At 44.7% G+C, this 25,354-nt stretch overlaps 1 protein-coding gene across 11 annotated transcripts in view; it reads right to left on the bottom strand.

Moving 5' to 3' along the window:
- The window catches only part of C9H8orf48 (chromosome 9 C8orf48 homolog), a 235,027-nt gene extending 212,240 nt beyond the window's left edge, over nucleotides 1–22,787 (bottom strand). For 6 of the 11 annotated variants that reach the window (XM_045030090.1, XM_045030089.1, XR_006582174.1 and 3 more), the window contains exons 1-4: nucleotides 22,515–22,785; nucleotides 18,027–18,162; nucleotides 11,456–11,718; nucleotides 5,088–5,213 (exon numbers count right to left, since the gene is read on the bottom strand). In XM_045030090.1, coding sequence (XP_044886025.1) covers nucleotides 5,088–5,213; nucleotides 11,456–11,663 — 334 coding nt within the window. In that variant the 5' untranslated portion in view covers nucleotides 11,664–11,718; nucleotides 18,027–18,162; nucleotides 22,515–22,785. Of the gene's footprint in view, nucleotides 1–5,087; nucleotides 5,214–11,455; nucleotides 11,719–16,584; nucleotides 16,671–18,026; nucleotides 18,512–22,514 lie in introns of those variants that run through there. The other 5 variants (XM_045030092.1, XM_045030091.1, XR_006582175.1 and 2 more) reach the window with 5 other exon arrangements.
- Nucleotides 22,788–25,354: the final 2,567 nt, after the last annotated feature.

The following is a 25,354-nucleotide window of genomic DNA, read 5'->3' as shown; positions in this document are numbered from 1 at the left end:
CACCAAGTCCATGCCGATTCTCTCAAGGGCATTGCGACTAGGAGTGGGATCAGGAGTGCCCCCAGTATTCCCCTCAGGCCGGCTTGCTGACATAATGGGCACGAGGCACAAAAGTCTCGCACCTCCTGTGCATGCTGGGTCAGAACTGAAGCGCCAGTGTGACACGGGGCAGAAAGGGTTAAGCAATTTGCATGCCAATTGACCAAGATTCAATCTTTAGAGACATATTGATAGATAATGTTTGTGGTTTTGTGTGTTTACATATATATTGTTAGAATGTAATCAAACAGTTCCTGTCTATTGCTGTATTCTCTTAATTCAGAGATCAAAAGAAGATATTAACATTTAAATGAACTGTAAATATAGTGATATCACTGTTTCGATTTCTCTTTGAAATATATAGCAAATCACCTGCAAATGGAGGAGATAGGCAATTGCCTTATGTTAATCCATGTAGCTAATTAGCGGTGATGCTTAGGAAATAGAGGGTTACTTCAAAAGCCTATTGTTCACCCAAAGACTGCATGGGTCAAGAGGATGCCCGGAAAATGTATAAAGGGCTTTTGGGACCTGATCCTTTCATCTCAGATCTGCTTAAGCTTCATTCACAGGAAGTTTGAGTTGTAAGACGGTCGTCTCCAGTCCCATCTGGACCGCCCTGATATTGAATATTTGGATATTGAACTTATTTATAAACTAATTCTAAAAACGACTCTTAGCAATTCTAAAGCTCACTATATCTACTATGAAACTAACCTAAGTACTGTATTAATTTCTGAATGTATAATGATCTTTTAACCAATACTCTCTCTCTCTCTTTTCTTTTTTTAATACATTTTAGTTTACTTAATAAGAATTGGCTGTAAGTGTATATTTGGGTAAGATCTGAAAAATGTATTAACCTGGAAGTTAATGTGTCCAATCCTTTAGGATTGGTAGAACTTTTTATATGATGAACAAGATTTTCAATAATCCTCATCGTATTAGACTTGGCTGTCTGGGTGGAAGCCCAAGGCTGGGCTGCTTTAAGGAAACTGTGTTTTGGCTTCTGTGCCACCAGTAAGCTATTGTAGAAGCTGTTTTGTTGCTGGCTTGGTAAATCCAAGTATTAGAATAACCACCAGTTTGGGGGATTGTCTGTCCCATTCTTTACAGTTTGCCCTAATTGAGCAATCTCAGTGTGGCTTCCTTGGAACCCTAGTCACAGCCACCCTTTGCAAGGTTTTTTCTCACCCTACGTGCCCAGGGCACTGAATGGGCCAGCAGTAGCAGGACTTGTTGGAATCTCCAGAGGACCAGCAATTATCAGAGGTCCTCTTGTGCTTGAGGATCCTTGGTCAGCCAGTAAAGGTGGTTGTTATGGACCTCAAAATGTGTCCCCTGGGGTAGCCATTGGTGTATGCCCCCCTCCTCTTCGGGGTCTGTGACTTGTTTCAAGGCCTTAGGGTCAGGTCTTCCCTCTGCTCCCTTAGGAAGTTCCCATCAACTGCCAGACATTCCTGTCCAGCTTCATCCAATGTCTTGGTTTTGACAGGGCGTTATACTGGTGTTTATGGCCAGTCTGGGGGACCTACATCCGGGTCCTCAGGTCCCTCAGGGCCCAGAAGTCCCCTCTTTGCTGGCCCAGGGCTCCCTTCCTCTAGATTTGGTTTTCCCACTCACGCAGGACTTCTCTGAACCATGCCAGTCGTGTCCCAGGATCACTGGGTACGCCAGTGCTGGGGCTAAGCCAACCCAACATACTTCACCGAGGCACACTCAAGGCACACCCTGGCGGTCAGGCACGGTTATACATCCCCGTGGATGCACTGCAGGTGGACAGGAGCCCCCAGCGGGTCTGGGGACTTCGCCAGGTTAGCCCAGACCAGTATGGCACCCTGAATCGATGAGGGCCGTCACTGGGGTGCTATTCACCCATGCCTGGCCATGGCTGCAGTCCATAAAACAGCAATCACACTGGAAGTCCCCCTCATTGACCACACTCATAGCATCGGTTTTTGGGTATTCCCATGCACGGGTCAGATCTCAGTACCCCAAGTCCACCTGATGGGACTCTTTTTCACAGTAGGGTGGATGTGTTGTTTGGCTCCCGCCATGAGTTGGTCAGCAGCAGCCCAGGGTTGTTCTGGGGCCTCTCCATTTTGGGCCTATGCTTCCCTCTATTGGCGGTCCGGCCCCTGGGTTCCCTGGTTTAGGGTTCTGCTGTTTGGGCCCTTCAGTGGTCAGATAGTCCTCCACCAAGGATACCACCTCTGCAAGGTTTGCCAGGTGATGACATTGCACCCACTCTTTTCTCCCGATGGGGAGGATCTGGGTGAATCGCTCCAAGGCTACCACCTCCGTCACTTGGGGTTTAGTCAACTTCTCTGGGTTTAGCCATCTCCAGCAACAGTCCTGACGGCACTGAAACACCGCCTGAGGTCAGGCTCCAAGGGCGGATAGCATTCCTGGCAGAACAGCTGCCGGTAGGTGTTCGGGCTAATGGTGGTGTGGCCCAGGATGATTGCCTTCACTTTGGGGTTATCCGGTACCTCATGAGAATCCAAGTTACGGTAGGCAGACTGTGCTAGGCCAGTCAAATATGGAGCCACCAGGGCTTCCCAGTGCTCTGCAGCCATCGGGTGGCAGTGCTGACCCGCTCAAAAGTGACAAGGAATGCCTCTGGATCATCACTGGGTCCATCTGGCTGAGTTGCACGGTACCCCGCCAAGAAGTTCCCTGCCTCTGGTCCCACCAGGGCAAGTCTAGGTGGCCTGGTCAGTTGCAGCAGCATCACCATCTGTTGAACCACGCACTCCTTCCGCGTCTGGTGTTGGGCAGCCAGCTCCTGGACCAACTGCTGTTGCTGCTCCTGATCCTGGACCATCTAGATCTGTTGCTGGGTGGCTATCTGCTGGGCCTGCTGCTGTTGTCTGTGGGCCACTTGCTGCTGCTGTCTCTCCAGCATCCACTTCAGGAGCTTCTCTGTCTCCATATTAGCCACGAGGGTTTCGTCATCTGTTCCTCCTTATCTGGACCTTTTAGCAGGTCCTTATCATTGCCTGCACTCTATACCAAGTGTCGTAGGGTAGATACACCACATCACACTGTCATATATGGCATTCCTGAGCTCTTTAATAGAACAGTCAGAGCTACAGACTGGGAGTCAGGAATTCTGACTCACAACTGTGTGGCTACTGGCCACATGCTTAAGTGTGAATTTAAAAAGGGTTTGGGCTTATGGCCCCTTCCCCTCCCTGCTTGTTTTATAATTTTGGGGGGGGTGGTCTTTATGGTGAAGAGGGGTTAAAAAGGGTTGGGGACCCAGATACCATAGGACTTCACTTGGCTGAGATCTGACTGCTGGAGCAAGGACTTAGGGATGACCCAAAGAATTCTGAGTTCGTTCACTCAAGAAAATTCACTTTTATTTCAATTGTTGTTGGCAAAGTCCTTGTTTCATAATTTTTTTAAATTAAATAATTGTGGCTCTGCCCAGTGTTCCCTCTAATTTTTCCCACCCATGTGCAGAATGACTTTTATTATGTGCAGCAATATGGAGGTGATGTGTGACATATCACCTCCATATCAGTGCACATAACAAAATTCATGTGGTGGGGGTGGGGCCGAGGGGTTCAGAGTGTGGGACGGGGCTCAGGGCTGGGGCAGAGGTTTGGGGTGCAGGGGGGTGAGGGCTCTGACTGGGGGTGCGGGCTCTGGGGTGGGGCTGGGGATGAGGGGCTCAGGGCTGGGGCAGAGGGTTGGGTGCAGGGGGTGAGGGCTCTGGCTTGGGGTCTGGGCTTTGGGATGGGGCTGGGGATGAGGGCTATGGCTTGGAGTGCAGGAGGGTGTTCTGGGACTACGGTGGGGAGAGAGCACTCCCCCCAACCCTCTCTCCCCCCAACCCTCTCTCCCAACAGCAGCACCTGGGCTGGAGAGGAGAGGCGCCTGTACCCGGCGTGGCAGCTCTGGGTCTGAGGCCGCAGGATAGGTACCCTTCCCCTGGTCCCCGCAGGTCCGGCCAGGGCTAGGTTCAGGGAGGGGCGCCCCGGCCGCTTCAGGTCTGGGCCGGGGCTGGCTTCGGGGCGGGGTACCCCGCGAGAGGCCCAGGCTGGGCTGCTCAGGTTTGGGCCAGGCCACCTTGGCCATGGCTGGGTCCAGGCCGGGCCGCCACGGCTGGGTCTGGGCTGGGTTGCCGCAGCTGGGTTCAGACTGCGCTGCCCCGACTGGATCCAGGCCAAGCCACCTGGGTTCGTGCCACGCTGCCCCCAGCCGTGGCTGGGTCAGGGCCATGCCACCCCAGCCAGGTTCACCCCGGGATAGGGGTCCCCGGGCTACAGAAGGTCCGGGCTTCGGCAAAATTGGGCCCAGGGGCTGCTCCGGCTGTGGCAGGTTGGGGGCCAGGCTAGGCTGGGGCCAGGGGAGGTTCCCTGAGCTCCTGCACGGCGCTTAATAGGCTGCTGCATGGCCATGTGGCCATGCAGCTTACAGGGAACTTAGGTTCTGACCTCCTTAGAAAAATTTGAGAGGGACTTAAACACCTTCCCCTGAAGACAGCACTCTTGTAGGCATGCCAAGCACATGCGAATAGCATTCCTCTCTCTCTATTTACATAATACTACATTGTCTTGGTTAAAGCTGTTATGTTGTCACAGATTAGGAGCAGCTAATGTTACAGCCAACAGAACCACTGTGGGGATAGGGGTGGGGGGAAATGTACATTTCATTAAACAAAATGTAATTGAAACAAATTAAAAAAAAAAAAAAAAAACTCCAACCAGCTCTGTAGCTGGTTAAAAAAATGAATCAAAATTTTGAAGGTTTTTTTTTTAATCAAAATGAAATTTTGTCAAATCTAAATTTTAAAAAAACTTCACATAACTCTAGTGACTAATGTGCCTATGGGGTCTCCGATATCACTATTTCACAGATACAAAATTTATACAAGATGCAGAAGGCAAAGAGGTGTCTCTAAAACAAACTTAGAGAAGGAATGAAAGAAAAAATGTGTTTTTTTCATTTATTGGACAGACTTGAAAATATACACACTAAAATATGAAAAATTCAGATTTAAAAAGCAATGATTTTAATACAGATTTTGAACTCACCTGTGTGTGTTTTGATGATAGATTTGCCTTGCTTAATGTTATCTTCTTTATTTTTGAGACAGCTGATCCATTTTCCAGTCAACTTTTTTTCTATAGTTTCAGAGTCTGACAACAATGACTGATCACCTATAAAAATAAGTATCAGAGGGATAGCCGTGTTAGTCTGGATCTGTAAAAAGCGACAAAGAGTCTTGTGGCACCTTATAGACTAACAGACGTATTGGAGCATAAGCTTTCGTGGGTGAATACTCACTTCGTCAGATGCATGTAGTGGAAATTTCCAGAGGCAGGTATAAATATGCAGGCAAGAAGATTGAAGTGTTCTCCTACGATAAATGGATACAAGTCAGTTATTAGGAATGGCAATATACAAAAACCTGTAGGAGAACACTTCAATCTCCCTGGACACACAATAGCAGATTTAAAGGTAGCCATCCTGCAGCAAAAAAACTTCAGGAACAGACTTCAAAGAGAAACTGCTAAGCTTCAGTTCATTTGCAAATTTGACACCATCAGCTCAGAATTAAACAATGACTGTGAATGGCTAGTCAACTACAAAAGCAGTTTCTCCTCCCTTGGTGTTCACACCTCAACTGCTAGAAGAGGGCCTCATCCTCCCTGATTTAACTAACCTCATTATCTCTAGACTGATTCTTGCCTGCATATTTATATCTGCCTCTGGAAATTTCCACTACGTGCATCTGACGAAGTGGGTATTCACCCACGAAAGCTTATGCTCCAATACATCTACAAGGTGCCACCGGACTCTTTGTCGCTATAAAAATAAGTTAGCTTAGAAAATGCATTGCTGAAAGAAGAGAAGTGAGACAAAATAAAACCAAATGGAGAAGTCAAAGAATTCTCTGCCTGGATGTTACTGAGTTTCGCTCTGTGAAATGGAACACTACCTAAATGTAAGGAAAGAAACTCAAAGCCACAGGAACAAATGAAGGAAATATGTGGATTTTCACCTTCAAAAATTACCCAATTTCTATTACAGAGTATTAAGAACCTCGTAGATTGTTCTTCTCTAAATACACCAGAAAAATCTGGTATAGGATACACAAAGAGAAACTTTCAGAGACTGAAGCTTAGGGCCAAACTTGCAGACTGCTGAGCAGCTTCTGCAACTTACTGAGTCCCCTTAAATACCACTGTTTTCAATGGGACTTGATGGTGACTTCAATGGAGTTACACCACTTGAGAATCTGACTCAGCAAGCCCTCCCCCCGCCATATGGAAAACTCTGCTAACTAACCCTGCTCTAAAGTCTTGTCTACACTACAGTAACTCCTCACTTAACGTTGTAGTTATGTTCCTGAAAAATGCGACTTTAAGCAAAATGATGTTAAGCGAATCCAATTTCCCCATAAGAATTAATGTAAAGAGAGGAGGTTAGGTTCCAGGGAAATTTTTTTCACCACACAAAAAACTATATTATATATATATATATAGTGATATAGCACGGCCAGAGGGCAGCAGGAGAGTGATAGATGGGAGATATGTAAACCCCAGGATGATGAAAGCCTTATTCCCTGTAGAGGGAAGAGAGGCTGCTACAGATTAATTAGAGCACCTGAAACCTATTAAGCCAAAAAAGATATACTGGCACTAGAAAAGGTTCAGAGAAGGGCAACTAAACTGATTAGGGATTTGGAACGAGTCCATATGAGGAGAGATTAAAGAGGCTAGGACTTTTCAGCTTGGAAAAGAAGAGACTAAGGGGGGATATGATAGAGGTGTATAAAATCATGAGTGGTGTGGAGAAAGTAAATAAGGAAAAGTTATTTACTTATTCCCATAATACAAGAACTAGGGGTCACCAAATGAAATTAATGGGCAGCAGGTTTAAAACAAATAAAAGGAAATTCTTCTTCACACAGCGCACAGTAAACTTGTGGAACTCCTTGCATGAGGAGGTTGTGAAGGCTAGGACTATAACAGCGTTTAAAAGAGAACTGGATAAATTCATGGAGGTTAAGTCCATTAATGGCTATTAGCCAGGATGGGTAAGGAATGGTGTCCCTAGCCTCTGTTTGTCAGAGGGTGGGGATGGATGGCAGGAGAGAGATCACTTGATCATTACCTGTTACATTCACTCCCTCTGGGGCACCTGGCATTGGCCACTGTTGGTAGACAGGATACTGGGCTAGATGGACCATTGGTCTGACCCAGTACAGCCGTTCTTATGTTCTTATGTAATTAGAGCACCTGAAGCCAGTCATCTGATAAAAAAAACCCTGCTTCAATCAGACAGCTGGATTTGTTGAAGCAGAGTGATTTGGTGTTGGAGCGGAGAGCAGTTTGGAGGAAAGCAGTTTGAAGGAGTTGAAGCAGAGTTGTTTGGTGTTGGAGTGCAGAGCAGTTTGGAGGAAAGCAGTTTGGAGGAGAGTTGTGGCGTGCCAGAAGACCAAGACCGTAGGTAAAGGGAAACCCGACTTGTGTAGAGCAGAGAGACTCTACAGACACAAGGGGTTGGGAGAAACTTGGCCCAAGCAGAGAGAGGGCAGGAAGCCCCACAAGCTGAAGGGCCAGAGAGGGAAGTAGCCCAGGGGAAGGAATCGCTAGTTCAAGTGGTTCACCACTATCCCTAGGGCCCCTGGGCTGGGACCTGGAGTAGAGGGTGGGCCCAGGTCCCTCCCTCTCCACTCCCCTTTTCTGGGATACTAGTGGGACAGCTGATACCCCAGTTCAGGGGTGAGAAACGGTGCCCTGAACCCCCACAAGAGGAGAAAGTGCAGGACCCATCATAATAGTGCCGGCAATTTGCCACAATATATATATATACACACACAGTATAAGTTTTAAACAAACAATTTAAGACTGTACACAGCAATGATGATTGTGAAGCTTGGTTGAGGTGGTGAAGTTAGAGGGTGGAAGAGGGTGGGATATTTCCCAGGGAATGCCTTACTGCTAAACGATAAACTAGCATTCGGCTGAGCCCTCAAGGGTTAACACACTGTTGTTAATGTAGCCTCACACTTTACAATGCAGCATGAATGGAGAGAGGGGAGACAGCATGGCAGACAGAGACAGAGACACACACCCTGTTTGTGGGAGAGAGAGACAGAGAGATGCGCATTGCCCCTTTAAGTACGCTGACACCTCTCTAAGTACATTGACTTTAAAAAGATCGGGAATTTGAGACAGCAGCTTCAGCCAGCAAGTTCCCTCCGTCCTGAGCCCTGTTGTGTCCATCCCCACCCCCCATGGAGATAAGGTATATGAGATAGGGCTACAGGAGTGGGGGGGGGAGGGGGACACCCTGACATTAGCCCACCTCTTCCCCCCTCCCCTGCACAGCAAGCAGGAGGCTCCTGGGAGCAGCTCCAAGGCGGAGGGCAGGAGCAGCACATGGCAGTGGGGAGAGGGACAGCTGAACTGCCAGCAATTGGTAGCCTGCTGGGCGGCTGCTGCACAGGGAACTTAGGGGAGAGGGGAACGGATGGGGGGGCTGCAGGTCCACCCTGGTTCCAAGCCCCCACCAGCTAGCTGCAATGGGCTGCTCTTCCTGCAAGCAGTGGACAAAGCAGGCGGCTGCCAAACAATGTTATAAGGGAGCATTGCACAACTTTAAATGAGCATGTTCCCTAATTGATCAGCAATGTAACAACGAAACAACGTTAACTGGGATGACTTTAAGTAGAGGAGTTACTGTACAGACTTCCATTGGAAAATCCACACCCCAACGCAACACAGTTATACCGACTTAATCTCTGGTGAGGACAGTCCTATGTCAGAGGGAGAGCTTCTCCCATCAACACAGCTATCACTTCTTGGGGAGGTGGATTAACTGTGCTGATAGGAGAGCTCTCTCCCGTCAGTGCAGAGTGTCTTCATTAAAACGCTACAACGGCGTAGCTGTGCCAATGCAGCGTTTTAAGCGTAGACTTTCCCTAAAACAGGTATACAGCACAGCTGAAAACTGTCAAATCTTGCAGATTTTTCCCCTCTTTAACAAGTATTCTTTACAAGAAAAGGCTGTCTCACTTTTTATATGTATTCCTTATACTAGTCAATTTCTTCCATATTTTACTTTTGTGTGCTGGATGATTATTCCTCTAGATATGCTGTTCTGGCTGTATAACGAGCACTTTTTAAAAAAAACCTTCTGCAGAAAAAGGAATAGTTTATTAAAATGTATGCACTATGAAAACAGAGATCCAGAACCAACTCACTAAATTTAACATATCAGACAATTCATTTAAATTCCATCATATCTGGTCCCAAGGCTGGTTGAAAAAGGAGGAGGAATGGTGTCAGGCTGACAGCTGGCTGTAAAACTGCCAAAGAAATCAATTAAATGAGTCCTTAATATGCCCCATATGAACTAGGGTGTTTCCCAGAAGGAGGGACTAGAAGAGCTGACCCCAAACAGATGGAACTAAGGCTAGAAGAAGAAGACACTTATATAATGTGGCATGAACAAGTTACCAAGGCAAACATTATCTCATTACACAGATCTTTGGCACATTGATCTATAAGGCTAAGTTCTGCCCTTGGGTGCACACAATTTCCATTTAAGACATGTGAATCCAAGGGCAGAAACTGGCCTATAATAAGCTTTCATGCCTAAATAAGTTTTATGCTGGATCCTTAACTGTAGCAGTGCCAGTTACTTTTGTAGAGAGAAAGGTCAAATGTATTGTTGGGTCAGGGAGGGAAGGAAAGACACTCAGGATACATCTATACTGCAATAAAAAACCCGCAGTCAAACCCCCCCCCACCCCACTCCCCAAAGTCTCAGAGCCCGAATCAACTGACTCAAGTTTACAGGGCTAAAAATTGTAGTGTAGTGGGTTGGAGCCTGGGCTCTGAGACTCCCTCTCTCTCTAGGGGTTTCAAAGCCCAGGTGCTAACCTCAGCCCCACTTTGAACATCTACACTGCATTTTTTAGCCTTGCAGCCTGAGTCCCCTAAGCCCGAGTCAGCTGACCCAAGCCAGCCATGGCTGTGCCCTGGGTATTTTATTGCAGTGTAGACGTACCTTAAGGAGCACTAGGATAAAAGGCATATGTTAGCTAATGTTTTAAGCTAACCCGTTTTAAAATTCTAGTTCAGACAGGGTTAACTATATTTTAACATTTGTTAGCCAGCCAAGGTGAACCCAAAGTGAGAGGCTGGGTTATGACACAAACAACTACCGCAAGTTAAAACGCAACTTACTCTGTCTATATTAGTTTTTAAAACATGTTAGTTAAACCACTTTAGCTAACACATTTTAAAAATAAATTATTTATCTTAGAGTAAACAAACCCTTACACCAAGAAAATGTGGCAGGCTTAAAATAGCAGCTGATCAATGGCTTGAAGATACCACTGTATCTCCCAGACGAAACAAAAGGGTAGAAAAGGAGACTGCAGGAGGATGGGGAACACTACCAAAATGTCAAAGAAGGAAGACACCTATTATGTTAGTTGTTTTATCCCCTCCTTCTGCTTCTTTTACCCTTACCTGCTGTAGGTTTGTTAATGTTACATATATTTTTTAGAGTGATAAGGTGGGTGACGTAATATATTGTATTGGACTAACTTCTCATGGTGGAAGAGAGAAGCTTTTGAGCTATACAGAGCTCTTCTCCAGGTCAAAAGAAGAGTTCTGTATAGCTCGAAAGCTTCTCTCTTCCACCAACAGAAATTGGTCCAATAAAAGCAGCAAAGAGTCCTGTGGCACCTTATAGACAAACAGACGTTTTGGAGCATGAGCTTTCATGGGTGAATACCCACTTCGTCGTCATGCATCTGACGAAGTGGGTATTCACCCACGAAAGCTCATGCTCCAAAACGTCTGTTAGTCTATAAGGTGCCACAGGACTCTTTGCTGCTTTTACAGATCCAGACTAACACGGCTACCCCTCTGATACTTGGTCCAATAAAATATATTATTCCAACCACCCTGGCTCTCTCATATCCTAAGACCAACATGATTACAACAACAGTACATTTTCAGGTCTTTCTCTAGTCTACTTTTAAATGTCCCTAGTGATGGAGCTTCCACAATTCCCTTGGGAAACTATTTTACAGTCTAGCTATTTTTCTGAAATGGAAATTCAGTCAAGGTATCTTTAAGAGCTGTTTATCATACCAATAAAACTCCAGCACACAGGAAGACTGAATAAGGGCTTCCATACCTAAACACTCAATTTGGTACATTATACCTCCTCATATACTCTCCATTAAGTCTTGATTCAGCAAAATTACAGATCTGGCTGAGGAAGCCAATGTTTTGAGGCTTCTGTTGCTGTGCACAGCAAGAAAATTGGATGTAATTTTTATTTTTTATTTTGTTTTCGCTGATCTGTGCCCTTCTGTGTAATTTTAAAATTGGGTGGAGGACTGACTCAAATGCACAGAAACCTTGCATACCTTCAGCATCCTGGCTTACTGACTGCCATACGCTTTCAGATATATCTGACACAGCAGCAGGCCACTCCAACTCCTCTGTGGAACAATAAGATTCAAATGGTTCACTCTCATATTGCCTGCAGGCTTCCTCCTCCTCCTCACTGAAGGATTCAAATGTATCCTCAAAATAGTCTGAAAGAGTAGTGCTGCAACTCTGGCCTGATTCCATCTACTCCTCTTCAAAGCACCGAGTATTCAATCCAGCTGGTCACCAAAGTAGAATACTAAAAATAATAATAAAAAGAAAAACCCATAACAGATTTGGTAACACATGGCTCTTAGAAAGATTCAGCTGGACTACTGCTCTGTAAATCATCAGTGCAATTTACTCAGTCAAGTTGCAAATAGCTGTTACAGACTTGTGTGTGTGCGTGCGTGCATGTGTGTGCGTGTGCGCGTGCAAGGTATAGGTCAACCTCAAAATATGAGTCTGAAATAGTTATTTCATGAATTTGCAATATATCAAAATTTAAGTGATTTTATTTTAACATCATTGCAGAGGTACATACCCTATAACCTACTACTGCAGATAAGTACAGCTCATTACATCAGCCATAACTGTACTAAATCTGGCTTATCACTGTAGTTGCTCACAAAAGATTAAACTATATACTTGAAGTCTATTGATATCAAAACTACCATAAGACAATATCATTTAATTTCTAAAAATGTGCAGAACCAGATAATGTGTCAAATTAGCTGAATTTCTATTTTTTTATACTTTTCACAGATTTACGAATAGACTTAGGCCAAGTTATGAATTCCTTACTTAAGCAAAATTCCCACTCAAGTCAATGGACATTTTGCCTGAGTAAAAACAGACCACCACATTTTACCAACCTTATTCATAGGAGAGCTATTCCTGGAGTAATGTACTACTCAATGTAAACAAGGTTGTAGCCCTAAGTAAGGAATTCAGGCTATCACCATTTATGATGACTGCCTTCTATAGCAGAAGTTTTGATAGCTCAGCTTTCATAACAGGACTTTAAAAAGAAACCATGCAACTGTGGTATTAAGAATTAATGTTAAGAATTTACACTAAATTGTGGGTAATATTTTTTCATATGAATATGAAAAAAATGACCAAGAAATTGAAATTATGTTACTGTGGATTTTTATCCCTCTGACTGGCCACTCAGAAATACAAAACGTCCTTGGACTACTCAGCTTTATGTTTTGAAAATTAGAAAGAAAACAAAGACATCAACTGCTTGGTATACTTAAATTAATGGGGATTTATTCCAAATCTGAAAAAAGAAAATGAACAAACAAAAAAACCAACCCAAAAACCCAAACTACGGGAAGAAAACAATACTCACATACATAACTGGTCATTAATACATTTTAAAGCATCAAATGTGCTTACTTTATCCTCTTTCATTAGGATTATGTCTTAACCATCATTTCCTCCACTCTAATCATGGAAACGCACTGCTCAATTTAGGTACTGTTATAGCACAGCTAACAGGGAATTAGAAGCAGCTTGATCAGAGTTTTTTGTATGCCTACAAATGTCTTTACATGATTAAGTACTTATAGGTACCCTTCCTTCCCTAGTCTTTAATTTAGGTTGTTTAATAAAATATTAATCCCACATTTCTTGAGTAATAAAAACTGCCATCCATTTTAGATCCAATCTGCATTTCTTGTTCATTCATGTAAAACAGATCAGTTCCAAACTTCAAATGCCCAAGTCAAATTAAAAAAAAGGCCAATCTCTATTTAAATACAGCTCAACCTCTTATTGAAAAAAAGATTATAATTTAACAAAACAATTGTTCCTTGGAGAGAAAGTCATTATTTTTCTTTATCTGAGGCTAAAGATTCTGAGGACAGGTACTCCCATGTTAAAAATGATTTATTCTGTGAACAAAGTCTTTATAATGATGGCAACATTTAAAAACAGATTCACAAAAAATAACTCCTGTAAAGGAAGAATGCTGGAATGAAGGACTAAGGCCCTAATCCTGCAAATATGCAGGTGCTTAAATGTTAAGCAAGAGTAGTCCCACTGAGTACTCAAAATATATACTGGAGCAAGATTTTCATGAATAAGGAAATAGTGGGTAGGTCACTATCCTAGTGGAAGAGGATAAAATAAGCAAGATCAAGAGGATAAAATAAGCAAGATCCATGGCCAATTATGTATATAAATACTGTTTTCTTCTGATAGTTTGTTTTTTTGAAGTCACCAGGACTATTCAGGTGCTTGAAGTTTTGCACTAGCATTCGTCTTTACAGGATCAGGGCCTACACTTCAACTCTACACATACAAACATTAAGTTGGTACAATAAGAGAGCAAAACATGGATATACAACTAACAGTGACACATAACTAATTAGAATGCTTGAGTTTGCAGTACATACATAAGGTGAAATCCTGGCTCCATTAAAACCAATGGGTGCCACTGACTTCAGCTGAGACAGGATTTCACCCATATTATTTAACTTTGCGTTCAGACATGCATGTAACTGCCATCTTTGACCTCAATGGAAATTTTCCCTGCATAAGGACTGCACGATCAGACCCCAGACAATCAACAGCTACTCTTTTTCCCATTGATATAATTATAAAACTAAAGTGATCTTAGCTGAATATGCACCCTCCAAATGCCACAAAGCAAAAGTTTGCAACACAGAGATTTAACTTCCAAATTATATGTTGCATTCAATGTTCTAAGTATACTCCTAAATTTCAGCTAACATTGATCTGTGTATAGTGGTGAACAGAAGACCAGAACACAAAGGGCTTGAATTTGTTCTCAATGAAGCTAATGGCAGAACTCCCATTGAGTTCCATAGCGCAGGATCAGGGCCAAAAAAAAATAAAAAAGATCTATTATAGTTGGCTGAATGGTGTGACACATTAATCTGAACCTTGTCCATATACAGGCATTCCTCATTTCTAACCAGAAATATATTTGTAAATCCATTTTATACGGGTCATGTTGCAAGCCTTTAGGTACAAGATCAGAAACTTAACACCTCTCTAAAAGTGTTACCTCTGTCAATGTTATCATGTACCTTGAACAGTTTCTGTAAAAAAAAAAAGTTATGGGAACTGTGTATTGATAACATCACCTATGGCATTTTGTTTGAGACAAGCTGGGTAATAATCTTTGTGCTGTAAAACCTCTGAGATTCTTTCATCTGTCCTCAATCTTAAATATACAGTTACAACATACATAAGAAAATATCTGACCTGACACCAAGTCACATCCATGTATTAGCTAATATCATCTGCTTGCCAAAGTAAACATATATGAGTCTATCTAATTAAACAAACCCTACGTATCACTAAGGGCCAAATTCTGCCACTTGGGAACTCACTGACTTCAATGGCATTGCACTGGTTTATGGTATGTATCCCTGAAGATCTGATCAATAATAGCTGCTGCTCCTGTTCTCCCAGGCTTCAGAACACAAATGTCCATCTCCTGCAACCATGTCTGTCTTTATTTCTACTGTCAATTCTGAATGAGCTAATAATGCAAAAATAGTTCTAAACCCACAGATAATAAATTCCTGAGATACTGTCCACAAACATTATTTTAGCAGTCAAGACAGTTCTTATATTAACTCAATATGGGACTCTTGAAAGTTCATATGGCAAGAAACATCTTTCCCTAAATTCTAAATGTTATTTTAATTTTGTTGAAATATTTTGTTTGCTTCTTTTTTAAATTAAAAATCAGCAGAGAATTAGCATGATCTAGGTGTGAGGATTTGTTGGACTTAACCATGGATCTGCAGGGCATCAGGTGGGCAGTGCTTCCATGCTGCTAATAGGCAGCCTCAACAATGCTACTGTCAATGCCCCATACATCCTGGAAGACCAATCTTTGCAGGGAAGTACCACCAATGGTAGAGATGACTAGCAGCTCCATCTGTCACCTCTGATTGGCCCAGACCTACTATTTAGGCCTGGAGGAAATACCAAGAAATAGTCTATGCATCAAGGCAAATCTCTGATCTGCTGCTGAGATAAACTCCCTTGTTCCTGCCTCCTCAGCCAGTTCTCTGATTCCTGGCTATTGACTCCAACTGGACCCTTGGCTCTGGATCCTGGCTACTGATTCTGGCTTGACCCCTCAGGCCTGACAGCATATGGCTCTAACCATTGGCCATGACTTCCACCACCCTGGCTCCTGACACTAGGTCCCAATCCACAAATCCAAGATTTACATCCCTAAATTTGAGGTTTATGCACCTTAGTCCCAGTTTTAAGCTCTACTGCGATCTCCAAAACTCTTGCCAAACCTTGCAGATACCTAAATTCACTCAACACCTAAGTTTCTCCCTCTGGACATGCATGCCGCTGCCTTACTTTTGGTGTCTGGATGCCTATCTCCTGCCTAAGCCCCAGAGAAATCTGTTGGGATATGTAAGGGTTAAAGCAGAAAACTGGCAAACTGCTGGTGAACAGAGATGGCATTAGGGAGTAAAGGCACGGGCAAGCACCGCTTCTGTGCTTGACAGATAAAGTGAAGGCATCTTTCTGTGTCTGGTATATTTAGGGCTACCCCTCTCCCCTCACTTCTCCTTGTTAAGGGTTTGATAAGGCTGAAGCTGCCTGAAGAATGTGGGGATCAAAAGGATGCCTTTTTGGGTAAAGTAGTATCATCTCCTTCTCCCTTTCTTTCCCAGCTGCACAGGCGAGTTTGGGGTCATGGCCCCTTTCTCCTTTCCCTGCAAACTGCTGATCCAAGGAGTTCATGACCGCAATTATAGCAGAAAAGTATATCTTCAAGTAAAATGTATTGGTAGAATATGTTAATGAGGTAAATAGTAATCAGGGGCAGGGATAATTATATTCAGTATAGTGTTATCAATATTCATTGTATGGGTGTTCATATTACTCCATAAGGGTTTTGGGGGTGTTGTAATAAATGTAGGAATTTACATACTAATGTAGATAAAAAGAGTACGATGTAACTAATCTAGTGCTTACTGGACAATTGGGTCCAGGGGAACAAGTACTGCAATACAGAAGCCCATCTACTCAAATCCGCCTGTGGGTCAGCCTGGTCTTCTTCCAACAAAATCCACTAACTGGGGAAGTAAGGATTTGAAGAGGGGTTTCCTACCTCTTAGGTGAGTACTCTAACCACTGCCTATATGGTATTCTGATGTGGGGACTCCCTCAATCTCTCCTATTGACACTGTTCCAATGTCTCTAAAGAAAGAGAGAGTGGTTAAGGGGGACTAGGGACTGGACTTTAGTCTCCCATTTCCCATTTGAGTGCCCTCACTTCTAGGCTACAGAGTCAATCTCTCTCTGCCCCAGTGACTGTTCCACTGTAGATAAATACTTAAATAGTCATTAGCCCAGAGAGAAAGAGAGTGAGACTGCCTCTGGGTATGGCTATACTGCAATAAAAAACTCAAGGCATCGCATCCCAGAACTGAGGTCAATTGACTAGAGCTGCAGGGCTAAAAATAGCCGTATAGACATTTGGGCTCAGGTTGGAATCCAGACTCTGAGACGCTCCCCTCTCATGGGGTTTCAGAGCCAAGGCTCCAACCGGAGTCCTTTGTGCCCATGTCAATTGACCCGGGCTCTGAGACTTGGTGCTGCAGATATTTTTATTGCAGTGTAGATGTATCCTCTGTAGCCTGGTAGGTAGGAAATCAAGGCACCTAACTCAAGCTTTGTGGATCACAGTGCTGTTCCTGTGACTTTCTAGGTGCCTAAAAGTTAGGCACCAAGATGCTGTCTGCTACATTACCTAAGTCCCTGTGGATCTGGGCCCTACTGTCTAGAGCAGGATTCCTGGCTTCTATTTGCAGTTCAGTATGCTCGACTCACTGTGAGGTTGGTGAAAGCCAGATTTTCAAAGGTATTTAAGCACGTAAAGATGCAGTGGGATTTTCAGAAGTGCCAAGCAACTTAGGCACCAAACTAGTATTAATTTCAACTGGTGTTAGATATTTAATCTGTTTAGGTGCTTTTGAAAACCCCACTTAGGCACCTAATTGGATATTTAAGCACATAAATACCTTTTAATATATAGCCCTTATGGGCAGATTTTCAAAGATGCTCTACTTCAGCTCCAACTAACTTTGACAGAAACTGCCAGTACTTAGCACCTCTCAAATTAAGCCCTAGGCTTTGGCCTGCCCATCTGTAAAATATCACATATGGAGGTTGTGAGGCTCAATTAAGGATGGTTTGTAATGTATTAAGCTTTAAGAGCTACTTATGGAAATACGAATTAGTGTTTCACAGCCTATTATCTACTGCATCTGTTAGTGGCTGCCATAATGATGAATAGGTTATGAAGGTAATAGGCTAGGGTCTCAATGTCAGATTGTAAAAGGGTTTCTATTTTGCTTTTAGGCTGGTTCAACAATCAAAAGAACTTTCTGATCTAAACTTCTAATATTAATAAACATTGATGTAATTCTTCTGCTTGTTACAGAAGCATTAATGCAGGATTGAAACTGGTTATTGAGTTCAAGGCCACGGGAGGATAACAATAAGAAATGCAAGCTGGGAGTCAATTAGTACTCTAACGCAAACACTTACCTAATATCTTGGTGTTAAGTGAAGTTTCAGTCACAGTAGGCATAGAAGGGGAAGGAACTGGAGGAATTCAGCAAAATGATGGATTGGCTGAGCTGGAACCATTTCATAACATCAAATGTAACCAACATCACCTTGCCTTTACAATACAAAATGGTAACTTACTAAACAAGCTGAATTAAGTATTAGCAGCAATCTTTCACACAAGGCTGGAATATACTGGAAAGCTAAAATTACAGCTAAACAGACTTCAGACCAAATTAGATGTGCTCCTACTACAGCAGGTCTTGTGTAAAATAATGAGGATGTGGGAGATATGTACTTGCTTTTGCAAACAGCAGGCTCAATTCTCTATTGAGGGTTTTGGGAGAGAGGAATCATCGAGGTGATATGGTTTGAAATGCTCTGTAGTAACTCCCTTGGCCAGCTACAGAAGTGGCAATAAAAGGTTGCTGTAACATGAGGCCAGAGAACATGGGAAGGATTCTAGAGGAAAAGAGGTGCTCTCTTCTCTCTTTGTAGGCAGTAATTCACACTCCAAATGGACCACCGCATTCTCAAACTATTTAAAGCACTAGCAAGTAAAATCAGGGAAGAAACTATTCTCTATGTAGACTAGTGTTTGAAATAAAGAAAAAGAAACATTCAAAAACTTGTAATTCCTGTGCAGGAAGAATATTTTTTGTAAAGCTCTATCACAAAGTATAATACTATAATTGATATTTCTCATTTGGAAATTGATTTCACAAACCACATGTTCTGAACGACAGCTATTCAGGAAACTTTTGATTTAATGTTTTTAATTGAAAAATATTGATTTGTTGAAATCAATTCTTTTTGCAGGAATGCACCAGCTTCAATGAAACACTCATCAGGAAAGGTTTTTCCCATCCAGGATGGAATTTAACCCCAGAATAGCCAATTGCCCAGTGATTGGGCTACTCACCTGGGATGTGGAAGACCCTAATTCAAATCTCTGCTCTGTGTAATTTAGATCAGGACTTGAACCCAGGCAGAGCAAGGATTTGAACAAGGATCTCCCACATACCAAATAAGTAGTCCCTTAACCAGTGAGCTATTAGCTAATGGGGGAATGAGGGTTTTTTGTTCTTGTTTTTCACAAAAAGCTTCTAAATGTTTCAAGATCATTCCTATGCAGAACAGGAAAACTGTTTACCACCCAGCACTATTCTGGACATCTTTTAGCAACACTGTTCTGTTTGCACTAGCATCAGGACCACTTGCAGTCTTAGCAGCAGTATGTTTCCAATGATGAACAAATGTCAGCAAATTAACTTGTGCAGTCATAGACTAAGGCTATGTCTACACTAGCACTTTTGGCAGTATCACTTATGTCGCTCAGGTGTATATTAAAAACCACCCCTCTGAGCGACATAGGTTACACCGACAGAAGCACCAGTGTGGACAACACTATCTCGGCGGGAGAAGCTCTCTTGCCAACATAGCTACTGCCACTTACTGGTGGTGGCTTAATTATGTCAATGGGAGAGCTCTCTCCCATATGCACAGAGGAGCTACATGAGCAATTGCACAGCTGTGCTGTTGTAAGCTCGCTAGTGTGACATGGCCTAAGTGTGTTCTGCTTGCAAGGTATGTAACTTGTTAGATGGAAGGGAACAAAATTTACATCACTCATTTCAGTCTACTTCCTAACAATGGTCCATTTAGCCCAGTATCCTGTCTTCCAACAGTGGTTGGAGTCAGCTGCTTCAGAGGCAATGAACGGAACAGGGCTATTTATCAAGAGAGAGACTCCCCATGAGCTGCTGCTAGTCCCAGCTTCTGGCAGTCAGAGGCTTAGGAACACCCAGAGAGCATGGGGTTACATCCCTGATCATCTTAGCTAATAGCCACTGATGGACATAATCTCCATGAATTATCTAATTCTTTCTTTAACATACTTTTGACCATCACAACATCTCATAGCAACAAGTTGCATAGGTTGACCGTACATTGTGTGAAATACTTCCTTATGTTTGTTTTAAACCTGCTGCCTATTAATTTCATTGGGTGACCTCTAGTTGTTGTGTTATGTGATGGAGTAAATAACACTTCCTTATTTACATTCTCCACACAATTCATGATTTTTATAGACCTGCATCATATCCCCCCTTACTTATCCCTTCTCTAAGCTGAATGGTCCCAGTCTTTTTAATCTCTCCTCCTACAGAAACTATTTCATACCTCTAACCATTTTTGTTGGCTTTCTCTGTACTTTTTCCAATTCCAATATATCTTCTTTGAGATGGAGTGACCAGAATTGCACACAGTATTTAAGGTGTGGGCGTACCATGGATTTATACTGTGGCATTATGATATTTTCTGTCTTCTTATCTATCCCTCACCTAGTGGTTCCTAATATTGTTAACATTTTTGACTGCTCTCTCTTTTCCCTTGAGACTCTAGTAGTGATCGCATCTTCTTTCAGAATACTGCCTAATTTTCTGACAAAGGAAGGTTTTACAAAAATCACATTTTTGTTTATTAGGCTTATGTCACATAGAAATAAGAGCTCATCACAGAAGTTCACAAACACATGGAAAACTTGCAACTCACTGTGCATAAAGATATTCTTTTTTTAAAAAAAAAAATGCAGAGGTACCATGTGGTGAGTTATGGAGGCCACAGTTTCTCCTTGTGTGATATTGGTGACATTGCACCTGGAATAGTGTGTACAATTCTAAACACCCCAATAGAAAAAAGACAGTGACAAAGAGCAGAGGAGGCTACTTGTGATCAGGACAGGGACGTGTCAGGATTTGGTAGTACGACCGTCAGGAATGGGGATGCTTTCTACTGGTTAAGTTGGTGTTCTAAGTTACGATCAAGAATATAATGGATTTAGGAGATGTTTATCATTAAACATTTCTGCAACACTTAGTACCCCAACCTGAATTATGGCTGCAGAACTGTTTGGCAGTGGGAAGGTGGTTGAGAGGCAACTACATTAGGCATTGTAAGAAGGTTTGGCAGCTGAGAATAAGGGGGAAAAATAGAGTTGTCATGTGTTTCCTTGACACCCCCATAATCTGTCAGATAATGTTTTCAAATATTTTTTCTCCTATGTGTGCAAGGGAAAACAACCCCTATATTTGCATGTAATAACAGCTACTAAATTGTCACTGAAAAATACATATTGGGGATCTATAATTCTGATTACTCAAATTCCACCTGTAGTTCTTATTAGAAATACAAAGGCAGCTATTAAAAGGAAAAGATAGTATATATTATGCACTGAAATGTTCATTCTCCGGGATCCTAGAGCAAACTATAAGGGGATTGCTTTCCTCATGACTGAAAATGCAGCTAACTCTGGTGGGGAATAGGGCAACTCACAGCTAAATTATCCAACATTTTAGAACATGAAGTGATCAGCACTGTACTCAATTGAAACTGAAAGGGAAATGCAGGGAGGCAGAATGCAGTAACTCAAACTGGAAATTGATCAGGAATACATTGGTGTTACCATCCCAATTCTTCCTAAATGAGCTGAAGGATCTTTATATGGCATAAATATTCCTGAAAACTGGAGAAAAGCACAAAGAAAGCACTTTACTTGAGGAAAATACAGTGAAGTACAGCAAGGCCGAGGAGAGGAATTCTCAAGCTCAAGATAAACTTCAGGGCCTCCCACTCCATGTAACCAAGCAGCCTACATCCAGTTGCTGCAGAGTGCAGAAGAAATAATGAATGTGGCCTGCTGCTCCCATCCACTGCTGGACCTAGACCAGCAGTGTGTACTCATGCTTTACATTAATCCTCCGGTGCACATCCCATCTTGCTCACACCCCCTTCCATAGCAGCACTTCTAGGACACACTGAAGGACAATACCACAATGAACTGCCAAGTGCTAACACAATTTCCTGCAAGCTGGAGTGTTGCCTTGCCATTTTCTAAGCCAGGCTTGATCCCACAGGGCATGAGAGATGCAAAAGGCCAGCACGTATTGTGTCAAAGATCCAGCCAATGTTATTGCAAAGGCTCCTGCACTAAAATTCCCCCTTCTTCTAGCAGAGGAAGAGCCCCCAGAACCCGGGGAGGGAGTCTGTGCGCGCCCCCCCCCCAGCACGGGGAGACCCCAGAACCTGGGGAGGGGCTCTGTGTGTCGTCCCCCCCCAGTATGGGGAGACCCCAGAACTAGGAGAGGCATTGTGCCCCCCCAGCACGGAGAGACCCCAGAACCTGGGGAGGGGCTCTGTGTGCCCCCCCCCCAGTATGGGGAGACCCCAGAACTAGGAGAGGCGCTGTGCCCCCCAAGCACGGGGAGACCCCAGAACCCGGGGAGGGGTGCTGTGCCCCACCCCAACACGGGCAGACCCCAGAACTAGGAGAGGCTCTGCGCACCCCCACCCCCACCCCGGAACACGGGGACACCTCAAACCGGGGAAGGGGCTTTGCGTCGCCCCCTCCCCCGCACGGGGGAGCCGCTCTGGAGGAACGAAACTCCGAACGGGAAACCCGCGCCTCACCTCCTCCTGCAGGCCGCTCCCGTTGCCCAGGCAGCCAGCCCGGCCTCTCTCCCCGCCCCGGGCGCCGCGGCGCCTCCCCTCGCTCGCCTCCCCAGAGCCCGCGCTTCGGTTCCGAGCGCGGCCGCGGCGCCCGGCTCTCTAGCCGCGCGGGGCGGGGGCCCGACTGGCTCCGCTGCAGCTACTGCTGCGGGGGAAGGGGGCCCGGACTCCGGGCCTGCCAGTGGCGGACGGGGAAAGCGCCCGGGCAGCCTGGCTGGGCGCGGGCCCGGCTGCCTCAGCTAATGAAGCTCAGCCTAGGGCTGACCCCTGCTAGCTCCGGGGCGGTAGAAGCCCCCAGGGCCGTGTCCGCACATAAGAAGCAGGGCCGGCTTTAGGAAGTGCGGGGCCCAATTCGAACAGTTTTGACGGGGCCCCGGCAGGGATGACTTAAAAAAAAAAAAAAAAAAAAAAACCTTAAAACCCCCCACCTTTCATTTCTTACATGTATTATTTACTTTCCATGACTAGATACATAATAACAAAATTATATATTACTACATAATATTGTATATGGCTCTTTTCTTACTCCCACTTGGGTACTTTCTACCAATATCTCTTGATCTCTTGCCCATATTGATAGAAGTCACCACATTCTAAAAATATTAATTATAGATTTTCACTTTCATATTAGGAAAATAATTTGTTTTGATAGTTGTACAACTGATTTTCTTCAATAATGTTTATTTTATGCCCCCTCCTTCCCCCCAGCACTGCCCAGCCCCGTGGAAACACTGCCCCCACCAGCGCCGCTCGCCTCGCAGAAACAAACCCTCCTTCCTCAGCGCCACCCCATCAAAACAGCTGTGGGCCAAAGAGGACGGTTTGAGGGGGAGGGGGCAGAAACGGCACCCATAGGCAAAAAGAAGTATTCCATTCTATGCATCCGAAGAAAGCTCATGCTGAAATAAATTTGTTAGTCTCTAAGGTGCCACAAGTACTCCTGTTCTTTTTGTAGATACAGACTAACACGGCTGCTACTCTGAAACCTGGCACACATAGGGTGACCAGATCACAGCAGTAAAATAGGACCCACCCCCTCCCCGCTCAGCCCCACCATCACACTCCTCTTCACCCCCTAGTCCCCCACTGACTTGCTGCGTCCCTCCTAGTCAGTCCCCCACCCACCACTCACCTCCTTTCACTTTCTCCCTCCCCTGCCAGAAACCCCCATGCCTGCCCCTAAACCCCCTGCTGGCTCACTGCTCACCTCTGTGCCCACCTGCCACTTGCCCACCCGCTCGCCCCCGACTCGCTGCTGCACCCCCCCCCCTGCAGTATATAGCCTTATTCAAAGACCCAGGGGTCACTATATTACTGCACACAGCAGTCAATCAATGGAGTTGTAGATAAATCTCTGCATTATGCATTTTTGTATAACTTTTACATGACTTTGTATTGAACCTTAGTAATATGTTATAGCAGGCCCCTAAGGTAGTGTAATTAAGGTAAAAGAAATGTCTTTTTGCTAGAAGTAGAATAAGATCTTCTCTCCACTTTGTAATCAATTGCCCTATTGAATGAATGAATGAGGTGTGAATGAGGAAGGTGTGGAAGGCAGGCACCTCCAGACAGCTGCAACCCTTGGAGAGGGACTGGGAGCCAGACCAAGGAGCTTTGCCCAGGGCTGAGTGGGACGGAGTTTGGGTGCTGGGTGCAGGCTCCGGGCTGGGGCACGGGGTGGGGTGCAGGAAGGGTGGAGGGGTGCAGGCTCTGGGAGGGAGTGCGGAGGGGTGGGTGCAGGCTTTGGGACAGAGTTTGGGGGCTGGAGGGGGGTGCTGGGGGGAAGGGACTGCCATGTGGCTTCCTTCCTCCCCTGTTGTCCCTCACCATAGCCTCAGTGGGGGATGGAGCTGCCCCTTGCCCAGTGTTTGCAGGAGTGGTGGCTGGGGGGAAACCCAGTCAAACTCTGTTTTTACTCTTTCGCTGATGGGTCACTTAAACCCCTTACAAACTCCTTCCCGCCTTTCTCACTCCCCTTTTCTACTGGGCTTGTTTGATCTTTTTGGTGGAGCCAGATGAAAACCACAAACCCCAATGAGAGCAACAGGCTGGAAGACTAGACTGAACCCACCACCCAGCCTAGTCCATCCCAGAGCCCAGGACTGAGGGCAAATGTCCCCCACCCCCAGGGCACCTGCTTCCACTCCTGGCCTCTCCCAGCGCTGCCAATGATTCTGTGTGGCTGCATCGGGTGGGATTTCAAGCAGACCCCACAAACCCCCGCTAAATTCACCCCTGTTTTGCGACCACTCTGCACCAAGAGCACCTACCTTCCCTGCCCTAAAGCTGCTGGATGGCTAGAAAGCTGAGCTGGGCATTTGATTGATCTAGAATATTATCATGCCCCCCCCCAAAAACCCTTAATATCCACAAAGCTTTAGGGGGGGCTATTCCCCCCCCCAAGCCGGTCTATTTCATTGTTGCAGGGCAAACGAAGGAGCCATAGTTTAATGGAAATATTCATCCCCTACAGCGGTCTTGCAGCAGGGAAAGCAGAGTTGATGGGAAGGGAACTGGTTTGGACAGGAGCCCCCGTCCTCCTCCTTTGCAAATAATTTGGAGAGGGGAATCTGATCACTCAGTGCCTCAGTTTCCCCTCCTGCAGGGGGGGGAGGGAGATAAAAGTCTCAGCCTGCCCTGTTGCAGACCTTTTGCATTCTCCCCTCTTGATGTATTTGATTTCCTCCTCCAAACCTCCCTCTCTCTCTCACCTGGAGTTCACAGCACTAAGTACCGGCTCGGGGCTTTTTTCCTGGGTTACATGATCCCAACTTTAGTTTTGAAACAGACACAGGCAGGCA

The sequence above is a fragment of the Mauremys mutica genome, chromosome 9, assembly GCF_020497125.1.
Source record: "Mauremys mutica isolate MM-2020 ecotype Southern chromosome 9, ASM2049712v1, whole genome shotgun sequence".
Taxonomy (NCBI): Eukaryota; Metazoa; Chordata; order Testudines; family Geoemydidae; genus Mauremys; species Mauremys mutica.
This window is presented reverse-complemented; position numbering and strand designations above follow the sequence as displayed.